This window comes from Cloeon dipterum, chromosome 4, assembly GCF_949628265.1.
Source record: "Cloeon dipterum chromosome 4, ieCloDipt1.1, whole genome shotgun sequence".
In the NCBI taxonomy this organism is placed as follows: domain Eukaryota; kingdom Metazoa; phylum Arthropoda; class Insecta; order Ephemeroptera; family Baetidae; genus Cloeon; species Cloeon dipterum.
Window position 1 is genome coordinate 14,927,439 of NC_088789.1, and position 16,769 is coordinate 14,944,207.

Consider the following 16,769-nt stretch of genomic DNA (forward strand, 5'->3'; position numbering starts at 1 on the left):
TGGAGAAGCGTCTGCGTCTCACATCGCTCATATAGAGTATGGTGTCGTATTGTGAAACTGCCTCTCACAGCTTAAAATTCATATTACAGTTTTACAGTCTGTCACGATCGTGGGAAATGGCCGAGTCAGCACAAAAAGTTGATTTCCATGCCATTTGTCTCGGACTGAGTAAAAGAATCGTTTTTTCTGCTCGTCTTTCAATAAAGAAATTAAAACGACGTATTTCCCTAAATGCTGACTGTTATGTGATAATGTTTATTTTGCTTCTTTGCACGATGATACTTGAAAATAATTTAAGGATGAGATGCGGTGAAATGTTATAAATCGAACATCGATCTCATTGTTAAAACTCACGAAAACTCGGTGAAAAACCTCTCACACCATGCACAATGCCTAATATATGGATGTTCTCATCATTATGTCACGAGGTGAGGCGCAGGTAAGCGCCCCTCGACTATTAAGTTCCTTGTTGAAAAGCAGTGCAGGCGACAAAACGTGTAAAATCCGCTTGTGTGTGTGTTAGCGTCTGGGTCAGCACAATAAATGACAAATAATGACGAGAGAGTGTGTGAAAAGCACAACCGAAAAGAGAGCGCATTGTTGGCCGTGAATGCGCCGCGCGCAGATTGTGATCTGGTCCTCCTGCTCATTATGTCACCCTCAACAACATGTTTACCTAAGCAGAAACCCTCCAACGCCGCACGCACACACCCTGCCTGCCAGAGCTGTTGACCTGTGAAATGAGGGATTCTCCTGAAGCTTTTTGCCAGGAGACTCGACGTAAAAAAGCGCAGCAGAGATTAAGCTGCCGGCAGCACGACCTGCGACCTCCCTCGTCATAACACACAGTAGAGATTTTGGTCCGAAAAGAGCATTACCGCACACACTTGACTGCCCAGGGAGTGGGATATAAGGTTTCGGAGACAGATGAAAATTATTTTTTTTATAAAAAAACTTGCCATCCAACAATTGATGGTAGTTTTATCTCGTTCTTTTCACAAAAAAATAAAAAAATTGTATTTTTAGGTATCAAATTTACTTCAATTTATAAAATGCATAAAATGGAATTTTAATTTTATTTAGCTTTTGAAATTAATTATATATTCAAGTCTTTTCTTTTAAACATATACATGTACATTGATTTATACAGAAGCTTATTTTGAAGTATTTTGTGATTCATAAAATAGATTTTTAAAAGGTAAAGTCTCTGCTCATTGTGTATTTCTGATTTGGTGCTAACATACAACTAGTCATATGAGTCATGAGAAGCAATAAATTTTTGACTCTAGATCCGAGATACGGTTAAACAAGGATAGTGAATTTTAAGCGGCGTGGAATTAGCTGAATAAGCGAACACGCAAAAAGTGAATTTGAAACTAAAAGCTCGCTTCGTGAGACGAAGTTTCATATAACAAAGAATTAACTTCAGGCTTCCCATCTTCATAAAATACATTAACCATATATACACACACCGGATGTCGGTAACTTTAAATAAAAGGCGCTCTAGACTCGACTGCTCTTGAACTAAATTTTTAACGTTATATTGGAAGTAAAAATCATGTCATTCATTTAAAGCAAAAACTATAATTTTGTGGCACTCAAAAGTTTTAATTTTCATTAAAGGTTTTCATGGAACAAAAAACCGTTAAAGTCGTTGATGACTATAGCTTGTGCCATGAAATATGGCTGCAGTTGACAGCTAAAACTATAGTATGCATTAACAAAACGACGACTTTTTCAACGAAAAAATTCCAGTTTTAAATTTCCCCGGAAAAAAAACAAATTTTAATTTTATACATGTTCCATTTCAAATTAAGGTATTCTTTACTCTCCAATCCTAAAATATGCTTATAAATTTCAGCCATCTATGTGTCTCTAATGGGTGACATATTTTTCAGTAGTGATTACAACAGGAACCTCCTGCTCAACTTTACTTTCTAATTCACGGTCTTTAATCTATGACCTAAGCAGGAGCTACCTAATTTATTAACGACAATACATTTTTTAAACCACTGTGCAAACTCCTGCTAATGTGTGGTTGTATTTAGATGATGTTTTTAATTATTCATTTTTTATGAAAGCTCGACGATATACAAACCAATTCAATTTAGGTGAATTATCGATTTAAAATTGCTTTATTGCTCATGACATCAGGATGCATATATAAGAGCTTAAAGTCGATTTGTAATTGCATTACCGCAGAAAATAGATGAAACAGTAAAAGTTGAAGAGTTCGGGTAGAATGGTTATTTGAGTACGGTTTATATAACTGGTACTAATTTGAATTATTGCGTTTGGGCGCGCTTGTGCTGGCTTCGTCGAGGACAAGTCTCGCAGCGTCAAATTTCAGACTAGGCGCGGGCGGGCGGGCGACGGGCGGCAGTGACATTTGACTCTTGCAGCGCCCTGCAACAACATCAAAAAGTAACCATGGTTACTGGGGCCTTTGTCGGCGCATTATTAGGGGTTGGTTTTGCGCGCACCAAGCCCCGCCTTTGTTTCTCGCTGTGGCGACTGCTCTTTGCAGACAGCTGCCCTCAACCAGCTAAACTCGGATCAATCAAGTTTATCTTGAATTCGGCGACTTATATCCAGCTCAACAACTCACCTGTTTAAAAAAATCACAGATGAAACCTATAAGAGTAAAGTTAAGGGAATTAATTTTTTGCGGGGATGAAATAAAAACCTAGCAAGCAATGGTAATGGTAAGATTTCTCTAGGAATTTTGTAATAAAATATCAATGGTAAAAGTTACCCCCTAATTTTTAAGGACCACCCATGCGCGGAGGTGACGTTAATCATTGTTATTACGGCCAAAAAGATTGAGATACGATGAAAAGAAGTCCAAAATTGAATTTCTCGCGACGAAAAACGCATTGAACCACTCCAAGAACGGTCAGTCCTGACCAAGTTAATTTGACTCAGAGGTTCTGTCCCCAGGAGCAGGTTGTAGAACTCAGTCCCCGCCCATGACCTCGAAAAATTAGAATTAATTATTTTCGATCACTAACCCGCTCGAACACTGCATAAAAATGCCCTAGCTAAAAAATCACAATAATTTTCTGGTCTTTTTCAATCTTGACTTTGATTTTCTCAAAAAAGGGGATAAAAAGCATTATCTACAATTTGGTATGTTATGGCCACATGAACATGACCTTTTGGTTTCTATTCATGCCAGATATTTTTGAAAAATTCGATCTGATTTTTTTTACTATGAGCTTTGACCTACGAAGTTGGTCATCTGGGGCAACCTGTTTGGCGTTAAATTCAGAACATTTTTATACCAATTATTTTATCTACCTCAATTCAGGCGAAAGCTATTTTTTTGGAAAAAAATCACCTTTTCAAAAAACTGGAGAATTGAGCCCCTGAAATTTTTGGAATTTTGACCTAATTTTTTAGGTTGTGACGTAGGACTATACTAGGATATCCCCTCCAAACAAATTTCTTCCTAAATTAAAGACCCATGCCAACAGGGAGTCGACAATGTTTATGTCAAATAATAGAAATACATATTATTAGTTTCCAAACTTCAATTGAAGATCATTTAAAGTCCCAATTAAATTAGTTTAATTAGTTTGAAAATAGTGCAAAAAGTTGGCAATCAATTAATTAATTAGTATATATATGTAATGTTACGGATTAAGAGGTATATTGGACATGAACAACCAACAACGGAAAATTTCACAACTATAGGCTTAGAAAAGAGCAAAAACGAACCCCATATAGATAGTGTCACTTATAGTTGTCCAATTGTCGTGCGCAGCGTGACGCGCGATTTCAGTGCGAGTTGCAGCGATTAATTAGGCACCCTGGGTCTCTATTGAACGCGGCTAGTCACGCCAGATTATTACAAAAACACACGTGGCTAACAAGCGAGGCCCCGATCCACCCCCTGTACCACCTCGCTCGCTCCGTGCAGAGCAAGTGGCTGACATCCAATTATCCGTAATTATTAAAACAACCATGCAAACACGTGCTCGCTGCAAATAATACAGGTAATTACAGGTCATGGGGATGCACAAAGGGGATCGTCTCGCCAGATTTGAGCTCTGCTTGCGCTACATTGCTGATGTTAGATCTATGAACTCGACGCGCAGTGTCATGAATTTAATTCGCCATTCATTTGCGTTGTTAAAAGATAAATAATTCAACTAAATAATGAATTTGCTGAATAACGATGTAAAGCATAATTAAGTTCAAATAGATACATACTTATTAATTGATAATTAACTGGGCTTTATAAATTGGACCTCACTTTATAAATTAAGTCTCTGTTGATATCTAAATAAAAATATTGAGAAGTTAATTGCCACTGGAAAACTGTTCAAAATGAAAATTTATAAAAATGTCAATAATCCAATTTTAACTAAAAAAAATATTTCAGTTTGAAAACTTTTGAAAAATAATAATTTAATCCCAAAAAATCTGATAAATCAGGTATGACTGTGGTAATTTTTTAACCATTAAAAAAATATTAATGTTATGATTCAAATTGTTTTCCCTGGCATGTATAGCATAGCCACATCTTTAATTTCATTAGCTGACGGTTTCGCAAGAGAAGAGCAACAGACATATTTCTGCAGAGCGCGTATGAATAATATCAAATTGCATTTCGCGCCAATTACGCTGATTGCATTTTTATAAATTCAGCATATTGTTATCTCCCCTTGCAAAGCCCCACCAACCATATCTCCTCGGATATGAAACGCAATTAACTGCGAGCCATATGCGCTTATTTTCGCCGCTCAATTAAAACAACCCCCGCGCGCACGAATGCACCCTTAAGCCGCATCACCCTCCGATGCGTCTCATTTACAACCTTGGCGGGCTAATGTGCGGCTGCTGATTGTGAGTCGCGACTCACTCGAAATAAGATACAGTTATGAAAAATGAAAGAGCCGCAAAAGGCAGAATGTGATACTTTGGAAATCCGTGCTCTACTAACAGTAAGTAAGCGACTGCTGCATTTGCTGCTTTTTCGTTTCGTCAGGCGCCCCGGCCGGCACCACTTGCGCCTCTTGCAGGCAGTTGTCGCTCGTGAGTTATGGCTCTGCACTTTACACGTGTGTCTGCGTGTGCATTTTCTGAGACTTAAATGTGGGCGGCGAGCGACGGGATGTTGCCTTTTTTGCTCTAAATCTTGCATCGCTCCAAGCGACAATAATTCAACTCCGTAATTTTTAGGGACTTGCTAAGCACAGAAAGGATAGACAATGCACGGAGATTTTGAATAAGGCCGGTTCAAGAGATATTTTGAAGAGTAAAATTCTAACACGAACATTGCGGAGTTTAAATTAACAATATTTCCTATTGCAACGGGTTCCGATATTTAATAACAAACGCACGCACAAATGAAAAGGTGCCATGATCCGAGAATTTGCATTTCGGTAGTTTGAACCTTAAGAAATAATTAAAATAAAATGTATACAATTAATTTGGTTATTCAGTATATGCGCACGATATTTTTTACTGCTAGATTCAAACAGTCCTGCGAAAGGACCGAACGGTCCGCCCAAGGACAGAATGGTCCGTCCAAAGAACTGAATGGTCCAACGGATTGTTTGGTCTTACGTGGGACTATTTAGTCCCACGATCGACCGGATAGTTCCTTCAAAACAGATTTAGTCCATTATCAAATCGACGCTGCAATTTTTCGTCCGATCAGACCGAAATTTTTCGACTGGCGCGGTATTTGAATATTTTGAGCGAAACAGCTGCACACGACTTGTGAAAGCATTTTACTAAAAAGGATATTATGCATGATTCAGACGAGGATAAACCGATGTTATGTATATTTGCGAGATATTTCAATTTCCAAAGTGAAATTTGAATTCCTCTAAATTATTATTTTTTAAATATTTACCGTCGGAGACATGGAGCATTTATTTATAGTCATTTAATAAAATAACCCCTCATCATATTAATAATATTCCATCAAATGAGTGTTTATTTGATGTTTATTTTCACTTATATAATACAATTAATATCACACAATATTACTTGTCAAGGGTAATAAAAAAGTGAGAAAGGGCACCACTCCTTACATACAACATGTTAAGACGATACTCATTAGGAGAGTAAAGCCGAAATAGTCCCATTTATTTAAGCTTCAGTTTATTAGTTAAACCCGGTCTGCGCTGAGTGTCATTTTAACACCTCCTCAAAGATATTCTTATAACTAAAGTCATGTAATTACATTCACACAATATGATTTAGAACAATTAGAGGCAACGCGAAATTGGAATGAATAATAGCGGCGGCAGGCACATGGCCAATGGGACGGCGCGATCTGCGCGCTGCACCACCGCACGCACAATCCTCCCCGTCGCTGCAACACGCGACGGTGCGTTACCTCTGATCACGTCGTCAGTTCATCGACGCCGGTCCATGGAGTTGGAACAGTTACGGAGCGATGACCCTTTCCTGGGCGGAAGGGTCTCGAAAAGGGAAAGCAAGTCGCCAATTGCACTCACGGTCACCGTCAGCGGCCAATTGCAGTTTTCCTCCGAGCAGGTAGTTTTTTTTGCATATTTTTTATCTGATTTTTTTAGTTCTAGTCATGGTATAGCAATAGAATATGTCATGAGAATTGTTTGTCGATTTATTCACGTGTTTAAATTCTGCAAAAATAACCTCTGCTGTTCTAAAGGGATTAGAACAATTTCAAACGTATTATACTGGTTAAAATTTTATATTATTTTTCATTTTCTCCATTTGCAAAATATCGAGAAGTTTTCAACTTTTCTGTCACTCATTTAAATAATCATACAATATGCTTTAAGGAAATATACATTTAGGGGAAATGAGTTATTGCTAGGCGATAGATTAATTTGACCAAAACTGAACTGAGTTGCAGATTTTTGAATGAATTTTGCTAGGTCCGGAAAATTAAAAGATTTTGTTAACTAAGTGCGGATATTAAAAACTAAATTCTGCCATAGAGAAAATGCTAATTTCTTTCGCGAGAAAATTGTACTTGCCAGAATTAAAAATAGTAACAACTTACTGCTCTTTTCTCAAATCATGTTTTTCTTTAGGTTAAATAATAGAATTCTCTAAATTGACGTTATTTTTTCAATACGGTATCTACACAAGTATATGAATAAATTTAAGTTTCGGCTGCCGGTTGTAGAGTACATTTCTTGCCCGTTTGTGGTAAAAAGAAATCAAATCCGTAAATTCTGATGAAATATTCCCATCAAATTAGAGGAAAAGGTTTCTTATTAAAATGATTTTGATGTAGCACTGAATTTTATTGCAATTTCGGCTATTTTTCTGATTTTTTTTCTGCTCTGAAATAAATCAAATCAAATCTGCTCCACTTTTAATATTTCAAATATAAAAAACCCAGATGCAATATTTTGCTTTTTCATTTATTTTAAGACTTGTGGTCACTTGTAAAATAGGGGTGTTGATCTTCCTCCCGTTGGTTTGGCCCTCCAGATTGCGTGTATTTGCGACGCGCTGCAGCAGGCGGGCGAGACGAGCAAGTTGACCAATTTCCTTTGGTCCCTACCGCCAACCGAGCTGCTCAGGGGCCACGAGGCTGTGCTCAGGGCCAGGGCGTGTGTCGCCTTCCACAGGGAGGCTTTCCAGGAGCTGTATGCTGTTCTCGAGTCATTCTCCTTCAGTCCGAAATATCACGGCGAGCTGCAACAGCTCTGGTTCCGAGCGCATTACAGGGAAGCTGAAAAGGTAAGAAAATTGATCTCCCAAATAAAAATTAAACGGAATCATCATACGTTTTTAAAATTCAAACTAGTTCGTTAATTAACACTTTGCTTCAATCCACTTAGTCAAAAGTAAATTCCTACACAGCACTAATATTCCGCTGCCAAATTTTCCGTGTCACTTTATTTTCGCACCTAATTTGTTCGTTTTTTGTGAAAAAAAAATCAAAATTGTAGATTAGAGGTCGCCCTCTTGGTGCTGTGGACAAATATAGACTCCGGAAGAAATTCCCCCTTCCGAAGACCATCTGGGATGGAGAGGAGACTGTTTATTGCTTCAAGGAGCGGTCCCGAACTGCGCTGAAAGAGTGTTACATCCAAAATCGGTACCCGACGCCAGATGAGAAGAGGGCCCTGGCCAGGCGGACGGGCCTCACCCTGACGCAGGTCAGCAATTGGTTTAAGAACAGACGACAGCGTGACAGGACGCCGCAGACGCCACCCGCGCACCACCCTGCCTCCAGAGGGTCAGTTTTTCTACCTTGGAATTTCTCAAAATTAGATCTTATATTTATTTTCCTGGTTTTTGCGGCCTCTTGTCTTTTTTAAAATTGACTCATCGAGTGCCAGTGTGACTATTTTTAAGTTGTAAGAACTAATTTAACTTGCTTCCCAGAATTTTACAGAATCTCGAAACTGAGAGATACACTTTTATTAAGTACTATAACTTTTTAATGAGACGTTTCAAAAACTTTTGCTCTGCTGAAACGAATTTTAGATGGTTAATTTGCGTCGCGTTAATTTACAGCCAACAAGACTGTGTTATATTTTTGCTCTGCGAGTCGAGAGTTGGTGCAGAAAAGCGCAGGGAGGCGAGGGGGTGCCATTTTGCAGGGTCGGGTTTCAAGATATCAAGTTGGGTAGGAGGGGATAGTAAAACGGTTGTTGCTTAGCAACTATGACATCCTCTGACAATCACGCCAGCAAATCAGAAACACGTCATATCTCATGCGCGCACTCATCTTTGTTACTTATTATTAAAATAAAATTCTATAATGAAAAGGTGGTCTGGCGAGGTAAAAAATGAATTGGATTGTCAGCAGTGGCCATGAATTTCAAGCTGCACAGAGCCGTGCGGTGCGCACAATAAAATAGAAAACTCGTGCGTTTCCATCACCTGGCACATCCCGAAAAAAAACTGATGCCTTTGTTGATTTTGCCTGATTTGTCTCTATTTTATCAAAAGTGCTTCAAACCAAAATAAATTTTCGAGATAGGGAAGTTATGTTCCATTTGAAAAAAAATGGAATGAGTGAAAAATTCAACTTTTTGAAATTAGAGAAGCACCACAAAAAATACTTCTGATTTATCCGCATTTTGGAACTAGACCTATATAAGTTTTACCTGATACAGACCAGCAGGTAAATCTGCTGCCACACATTTTATTTACTTTCTAAAAAACACTTCATTTAAAATTTAAATTATTTATATTTCGGGACTCCATAATAAGTGATTATTTCATTTGTAATACAGCTGTGACCGTGGCGAACCAAAAAATAAAGCCTTGAAATTGTTAAAAAAATGAACATGGGTTGAATTAATTCGGCAAACAAACAGGGGTCAAAAAATGGAAATAAATGTAAAGGAAAAATTGATATTCTCTTTCCGATTGCGCTGAGATATGAGTGTAGTGGGACGTTCTCAACGATCGCTGATTCAGTATTCTCTGCAGCCGTCTGTAGCTTAAATTTTGCTTTGGAGTTTAAGAACTGCTTTTGAGGCTTGCGGTGCAGTAACAGCCACTGCACAGCACAAGAACGTGTGAATTAATTTTTCTTTTACAATAGTTTCAACTTTTTTAACCATATATTTATATATCCATTCCTCGTTTGTTAACTTCTGGGAGTTAAGCCATTGTCAAATAAAATAAAATAATAGTTTGCATGCGTGAAACATACGATTTGGTCTTTGTTATGTGAATTCCTTATTGTACCAATACAGGATTGCATTCGAAATTGTATAATTTTCGATTATACTAGTTAGTATGTTATTCTTTGTGCATGTTATCTCTTAAGTTAGGATGTTAATTTTGTAAGAATAATTATTTGTTCAATGTGCAAATTTGGTGTAATCATTCCAATGCTCTTGGAATGCGTCTTCTCTGGGACGATAACAAAACTTGCTTATATGCCACTATACACATAAGCATGGACTCAATAGCCCTCGGGTTACTTGAGAGTTATTGTTCCACACGTTAACAACGTTCTAGTGTGGGAGAAGTCGGCAGACTAAATCGTCACGCAAGTTGGCAGCGTGAGTGGAGAGAAATAATGATTTCACCGAGCATACTATTTCTTTTCTTAATTCATTTTTGGAAAATCGAATTCATTTAATGTTCAGTTCCTGCCTTTATTCCGGTATTTCAATAGTGTTCTCAATAGAGTCGATTTCACATTTAATAAATTGTGTATAATATTCAATATTAAATATACACAATATAATGTAGTTTGTTACAAGAACCGACCTCTTTCATTTTTCTATCCTATTAATTAAAGAAACTACGCAACCTCAAGACGCTCGCATATAATTTAATTAATGAAGTTGCAATTCACAGTTACATCAATCAATCATTATTGGAATGTTGAGTGACTTTTAATCGTGAAATGTGTTGCGGGTTAGCCGCATGGGTAGGAAAAGGAATTAACTCCTCTCTTTTCGGTTGCTAGAGAGATTGACTGAATTTATTTCACACTCCGCACTCTTTGCGCGTGATCACATGCATGAAATGCCAGAGTGAAATACTTGTGGGATATAACAAAATGTTTCGTAGACTTTAATAAATGCACTATCTGGTTTAGTCTGAGTATTTTCCTCATAAAAATTTAAGTTTTGCATCGTCGTCATGTTCATGATTTAAATTAAATTGTGGGACTCCATCTAATCATAAATGAATTAATCTGATTTCAGGGATTTGCACCCTGGGGACAGCTTGCCGCACCTCGTGCAACACCCTAGCGTCGCTGCGATGGCTGTTGTGGCCGCAGACTACCTGCACCAGGAGTATGAGCGGCTGAAAAGCGAAGTGAAAAGCGAACCTGACCTGCCCTTTCAGATCGGGCATTTTCCACCGCATCCGTTCGACTTGCAGCTCTGACCCTGAAGTCGGGAAACATTTACATCAATACGTGCTCTTTTCCACCGAGCGGAATCTTCATCTGGAAAAGAGCCGATTTCGTTCTAATCAAATGCATTTACTCAAGACGGCTCTCTCTCACTATTGTGTAATCTGTACGGCTCATATTTTTATGTACAAATTGTTATCTCGTCGAATTTATTTAATATAATTCTTTGGAAATAAAACTGATATCACAGTTAGCGAAATTTTAAAATATTTCAAAATAAGGAGATATTTCCAGGTGAATTTGAGGTTGATTGGACGGGATTTTTGAAGTAATGATGAATTTTACTTCAAATACTTGCTTAGAGATAGGGAAATTCCTGGGAAAGGGGGCGTTTCTTACCTTTTGGCCATCTCAAAACCCCCCGAAAATGACAGATACACGGCTGTAATTCTTGATAGAGTTGAGATATCATCTTGAAACTTTCATTTTCATTACCCAACTTTAATTTCAATTCTGAACAAATTTGATATTTCTTAAAAGTCACAGGTCACCTTTCGTGACCTTGACTCAAAAATTAGACTTTTCAGGGGGAAATCCAGCTTTGATTTTTTAGTGGTCAGGGACCAAAATGCAGCCTGTAAAATTTCGGAGAGGTATATACCATAAGTTTAATTGCTGAGTTCGCAATAGCTTTGCTGCAATATTAATTTGAAATTTAAAAACCGGCTTGAATCCAAAACTCACGAGCAACTTTTAAATTGAAATTAATAGTGCAATCATATATTTCATGTCAAATTTATTTAAGAACACTATAGGAAACAAAATTTGACGATTTGAGGTCCAATAAAAGCTTTAGGGCTCAACCCTGATGTGACCCTGTGGACCAAACATGAAAAATGTCCTACTTAATCGATTTTGGTGTCATATCATAAGTTTACAACCTTGTAGAGAGAGTTTGAGGTGGCTGTCAGAACTTAAAAATTTATCATTCCAAAAAGTTCTAACCATAAATACCTCTCTGCTCTGTATTTACACAAATGTTAAATATATTTCATTCAATATTTCGAATTTACGTTCCCGAAAGACCATTCTTACTGTATAGGATTGCCTTTTGACATTTTTGCCACTAAATTTTAATGATCTATAATAGCTATAAAATTGATCTTTCCATCATTTTCTGCTGAATTTTCAAATTAGTATTGCTCTCATCTTGTTCTAAAATTTATTTAAATAATATTCTAGTCACAAATTTTTGTAGTTTTTCTTTATTTGTATTATAACTTGTTACACGCTACATCGATTTACACGGTTTAATAATTTTCATAGCTGCAGATTTTGCATCTTTGGCGTAGAGTTAGTTGACGTGTGGTAATGTATTGATAGCTTTGAACTGAACAAGTCTCACAACCTTACACTGTGGTGTGTGCCGAAGAATATACATTCATAGTATCGAGAATATGAGAAAAACGATTAATTCGGCGGAGAGAGCGGCACTCTCCTTTCGACACTTAAAAATAAACAATTTACAAGTAGAACGATGAAATATCCTGTGTAAAGTTAACCGAACTGATTGCTTTCCAAAGTTAGTTGCAGAACTCCGCGAACAATACAATCAGGACCACATCACGAGTCAGCGTAGATATTTCTGCTTTTTATATTTGATTATTCTACGCAAGGCCCGTGCAGCAGTCCTGCGGCGTCCTTCAATATTTCTGCAGCTATTTTTGAATGAAGATATGCATGTTATCTTTCGTTATTCAATAACGATAGGAAAGTGCGTTGTATGAGAAGTTGCTTCAAACAATCGCGAGTTTTTTTCATATTAATTCAGTGACTGGCACATTTAAATATATATGATTTACATATATGCGTATATCAACACGTCGTAAATGTAACTATTTATTTTGGAAGACTTTGAAACCACTTTGTTTTGTTGAACCAAACACGAGTTTTTGGAGCCACAAAACGCGTTTTTTCTAGCGATACACAACACGAGATACATACACGATGACTAGCAATTCCCTAATTTTTCCGCCCTGGCGATCAAAATCTCGCTGGAGACTTTGTTTCTTGCCACTCCAATCGGTCCGTCGAATGAGTAGCACCACAATTCAAAAAATGATTTTCCCACATTGATTTTGCTTTGTGTTTAAATTTAATGAAAAACGGGTGCGCGAAAGTTGTAAAGGTGCCGACGAATATAGTGCAACGAATGAGAAGCCAAAACGGACAGCTCATATACTTAGTCAGTGTAGCGCGTGAGATGACGGAACAGCTCTTGATAAAAAAGATTTTCAATCACGTGGAATGAATGTATTTACTCAACACCGAATAGCATTTGATAACTTGCGTATGTATGTGTATTGCGAAACATTATGTACACCATTCCTCAAATTTCCTTCTCGGCCAATACTTATTTTGGTATTTGTTTTTACAACCTTTTTAGCCTTAGTATTGTACATATACATTGCCATTTTTATTAATGGTGCGAATCGCTCAGAAAGTCGGCGCGCAACCGACCAGTCTGCAAAAATATTTATGCCCTCTACCCAGAAATCGCGTGAAGGGAGGCTCAAACGCACCCCCCGCAAATACGGGGTTTTAGGTCAAAATGCAAAGAAATGCCTAAGTTGCTGCTAAATATTTCCAACGATTGTAACAATAACGAATCTCACATTTTCCTCAAAATTCTCGTCAAAAGCGGAGGTAAAATATTTCAATTTAATCGGCATCTTTCACTTTTCTAAAAGTGATTTAGAGAAAGTAAGCAGGACTGGCGCCCAAATAGATTCCTTTTTCTCTACATCACTTAGAAATGACTTTATTTAAACTCGGAACTAGCAGTAAATTGAGATATGTCCTCCTGTGTGCAACACTTTTGACTTGAGATCTGCAACCATCACATTTAAATTGAAATAAAGAAATTGAAATTCAATAAAACCGGAGCCCTGTATGCCCTTGTTCAATTCCAAATTAAAAGGAAAAAATTGTTGGCCGGTCGTAACAAATCAATATCATTTTGCGAATCTTATGCACAGCTCTGTGTGGTGTTTACTCAACGTTGTCATACTGGACCTTCTTGATTTTAATGTAGCGGTAGACGCCGTAGCCCGACACCGTCAGCAGGGTCACTACGGCCAGGGTAGTGCCAACCGCCAACGGGGCGCGTTCGTCTCTGAACGACTTGGCGCCAGGCTGGCAGATGAATTCTGAAACACAAAAAGAAAGCCGATTTAATATTTAATATCGATTCAAAGCGTGATGAGCGCGTTACCTGGCCCAAAGTCATCGCCTTTGAAGATGAAGGGTTGGATTTTCAGGTCACGGAGCAAAATCGAAGCTGAAATGTCCTTGCTGCCCTCCAGCTGGATTGTCTCCTCTTCGAGACACTCGTACGCTTTGCCCACTGGGGTGGGGAACAGACCCACTTTGGCCGGAGTTGACATCTTCACGGCCCGACCTAATTTTTTTACTCATTAGCAACCGTTCAGAAAAATGCCGCTGCTTTTTGACTTCACCTGGTTTTGGATAGTGCTCGAATTTCTTCTCAGACGTGTTGAATTTTACCTCCATCTTATCCAAATACCAGCGCTCACCCCCAGGTGTCTGCAATTTATTTTCAAAATGTTATTAGTTAAAAAGAAATTTTTGTTCAGGCAATGATTTCACGTCCAAGAATTGGATGAAAATGCCTGTTAAGAGATTTTTTTAGAACAAATTATTTTTTTAATTTTTATAACGTTTCATTGGCACAACTGAACTTAAAGTAAAAGTCGTAAAAATTAACTTTTGTTTTTCAAAAAGTCAAATTGAGCCCTCACTATTTGTCTTGTCAAGGGGAATCCATAAATATGTTCCAAAAATTATCGTGATTGAAAATTTCAATTTTTAAATCGATTTTTAATCTATTCCAAAATATTTTTCCAATCCATAACTACAGAGAAATGCCAGATAGAAAATTTTTTAACTTATGTGGAGAATGTTTGCATCACAAAAATCAGACCGCGAGGTTTCCGTAACGAGAATTAATGTGAAGGTATGCAACTAGCGCATCAGCTGTGTCAAGTTGTTGCCTACACTTCTTCTCGCAGGGGCTTTGATATAATGGAGGTGATTTGATATAATGGAGTGCATGTGTTTTTTGCTCTATACCTTCATGAAAAACCAGTTGAGGATGTATGATTTCCATCTCATTGTGAGCAAGGACGAGTCTTCCAAGTGGCAGTGCCCTGACACAGTCACCTCATTTGGCAAAAAAATGTCAGTTTCCTGCGAAAAAGATATTTTAGATTGCTTCTACGAAGACTCATCTTCGCGCTTACAGTTTTCTCCTTAATTTTGTCTACGTAAGAGAAGGTGAGGAGTGCGTCTGTTCTAATTAAGGTGCAGACGGAGCCGTCTTTTGCGTATTGTTTGTACAAGGCAGTGCCTCCCTCAGGAGTCGCGGTCGGCGTTGATGCTGCTACTGGATAGGCTGAAATTGCAACTCAATTCTTTACAATGAAATCTTAATTTTTGAGTGGCGTACCTGTGCTTCTTATTGGGTCACCTTTCTGGTTTTGGGATCTGAAGAATGACACTTTATCGCTTCCATTTGACTGGAAAAATGTATTTTAAAATAAATAATTTGTAACTTCCACATTGTATTCTCCATATAAATAGCTTTTCATTCAAATAATTTAGTCATGAGCAGGGTGGATCTAAATTGGGCCCCTTGGTGCATGTTAGGACGGGCTCTCGAAAAGTCCAGAATAGAATCGTATGCAAATTAATGAAGCACACCAACTGACGAAGTGAGCCAAAAATCCTTTTTCCTCTCACGCGTGTATCGATCAATATTTGCGTGGCACATATATTTTCCTCCTCGTTTCCCTCCTCTTAAATAAATAGAATACGGAATTTATTTGTTTACTATAAATTACTATAGCATCCTTTTTTACCCTTCACGGATCCACCCAATTTTTCAAGAGCATCCCGCATTGCAAATTTATAATTAAAACAGCGTACCTGTTGTTTGGCAGTCGGGGTCGGTTCTGACGGACTCGGGGCGACTCTCTGTTGCGCCACTGCGACTCCTGCGAATGGAAAAGCGTCTCATTAGTTTTCTCGGTGCACCAGCCTCGCCAGGGACCGCGGCGCTCTCACCAATGGCGAAGAGAAGCAGGAGCAAACATGCCTCGGCGTGCTCCATCTTATGCTTCTGGCTGGGAAAGAGTTTCTCTCGCGCTCGCTCGTCAATGGACACGGCGAGCAGAGAGAAAATCGATTTGTGCCCACACGCGCCTCAGTGAACGGCCGCGCGCGACACTGGAGCTATAGGCGGGGGTGGAGAACACCCCGCCAAGAGAAGAATTGCACGCCGCATTGACGAAAGGTCAAAGTGCAATTAGACGCCCACGCAACAATAGCATCGTGCACCCGTGTGTGTGTATGCGGAGTTTGTGTACCTCTGTATGCCTGTGCACCTGCAGGCTGTTGAAATGTCAGAAGAGGCGTTCCCATCGACCTTTTTAATGGAGCCTATTTAAGCGGTTCTCGTGCGTTGTGCAACTCGCGTTCTCAATAGCGCAATGACGTTAAGCAAAGGTTGTCAAAAAATATAGCCCACTGAATTTTAGGGTCTGGAACATATTCAATTTTATTGATTATTATGTATTTTTTTTATTTAAATTTATTTTATTATTTACTGAGTTGAGCATTCAAACACTAATTAGTCTTCAGTTGAATTTAAGCAAAAATTTGGGTGATTCCAAAAGAGATTTGATATAGTCTGCAAATTTTAAACCTTTTGCTTGAGCACTACCCTGATTTTTTGGTATGTTGTCAAATGTGTCGAAAATAACTAGTTCTTCCGGGAAAATTTTAAAGCAAATTTTTCGGGAAAATCAGGGTGAGATCTGAAAAACGGGCTTTTTGGCATTCACAAAAATGGCACAAAACTTTGTGCCAAAATATGCGCCAACAACTTTTTTTT

At 38.3% G+C, this 16,769-nt stretch overlaps 2 protein-coding genes across 2 annotated transcripts; one reads left to right on the forward strand and one right to left on the reverse strand.

Moving 5' to 3' along the window:
- The first annotated feature begins 6,323 nt into the window (after positions 1 to 6,323).
- Six4 lies at positions 6,324 to 11,062 on the forward strand. The gene is made up of 4 exons (XM_065487962.1): positions 6,324 to 6,516; positions 7,447 to 7,698; positions 7,911 to 8,200; positions 10,641 to 11,062. The coding sequence occupies exons 1-4, from the start codon at positions 6,391 to 6,393 to the stop codon at positions 10,825 to 10,827; spliced, it is 855 nt and encodes a 284-aa protein (XP_065344034.1). The 5' UTR covers positions 6,324 to 6,390; the 3' UTR covers positions 10,828 to 11,062.
- Positions 11,063 to 12,041: 979 nt separating this feature from the next.
- Positions 12,042 to 16,086, reverse strand: LOC135942057 (lysosome-associated membrane glycoprotein 5). The gene is made up of 8 exons (XM_065487963.1): positions 15,941 to 16,086; positions 15,803 to 15,870; positions 15,324 to 15,393; positions 15,118 to 15,269; positions 14,948 to 15,064; positions 14,314 to 14,401; positions 14,070 to 14,255; positions 12,042 to 14,004 (listed from the first exon to the last, which is right to left on the reverse strand). Exons 1-8 carry the CDS (start codon positions 15,984 to 15,986, stop codon positions 13,847 to 13,849), a joined length of 885 nt encoding a protein of 294 aa, XP_065344035.1. The 5' UTR covers positions 15,987 to 16,086; the 3' UTR covers positions 12,042 to 13,846.
- Positions 16,087 to 16,769: the final 683 nt, after the last annotated feature.

Bases quoted from the DNA above. Each gene is read 5' to 3' on its own strand.
- Six4 (XM_065487962.1), top strand. From the start codon at position 6,391: ATGGAGTTGGAACAGTTACGGAGCGATGACCCTTTCCTGGGCGGAAGG. The intron at 6,517-7,446 runs GTAGTTTTTTTT...TTGGCCCTCCAG, and splicing joins TGCAGTTTTCCTCCGAGCAG to ATTGCGTGTATTTGCGACGC. The intron at 8,201-10,640 runs GTCAGTTTTTCT...ATCTGATTTCAG, and splicing joins CACCACCCTGCCTCCAGAGG to GGATTTGCACCCTGGGGACA.
- LOC135942057 (XM_065487963.1), bottom strand. From the start codon at position 15,986: ATGGAGCACGCCGAGGCATGTTTGCTCCTGCTTCTCTTCGCCATTG. The intron at 15,065-15,117 runs GTAAGCGCGAAG...TCTTTTTCGCAG, and splicing joins ACAAAATTAAGGAGAAAACT to GAAACTGACATTTTTTTGCC. The intron at 14,256-14,313 runs GTGAAGTCAAAA...TAAAAAAATTAG, and splicing joins CGAGCACTATCCAAAACCAG to GTCGGGCCGTGAAGATGTCA.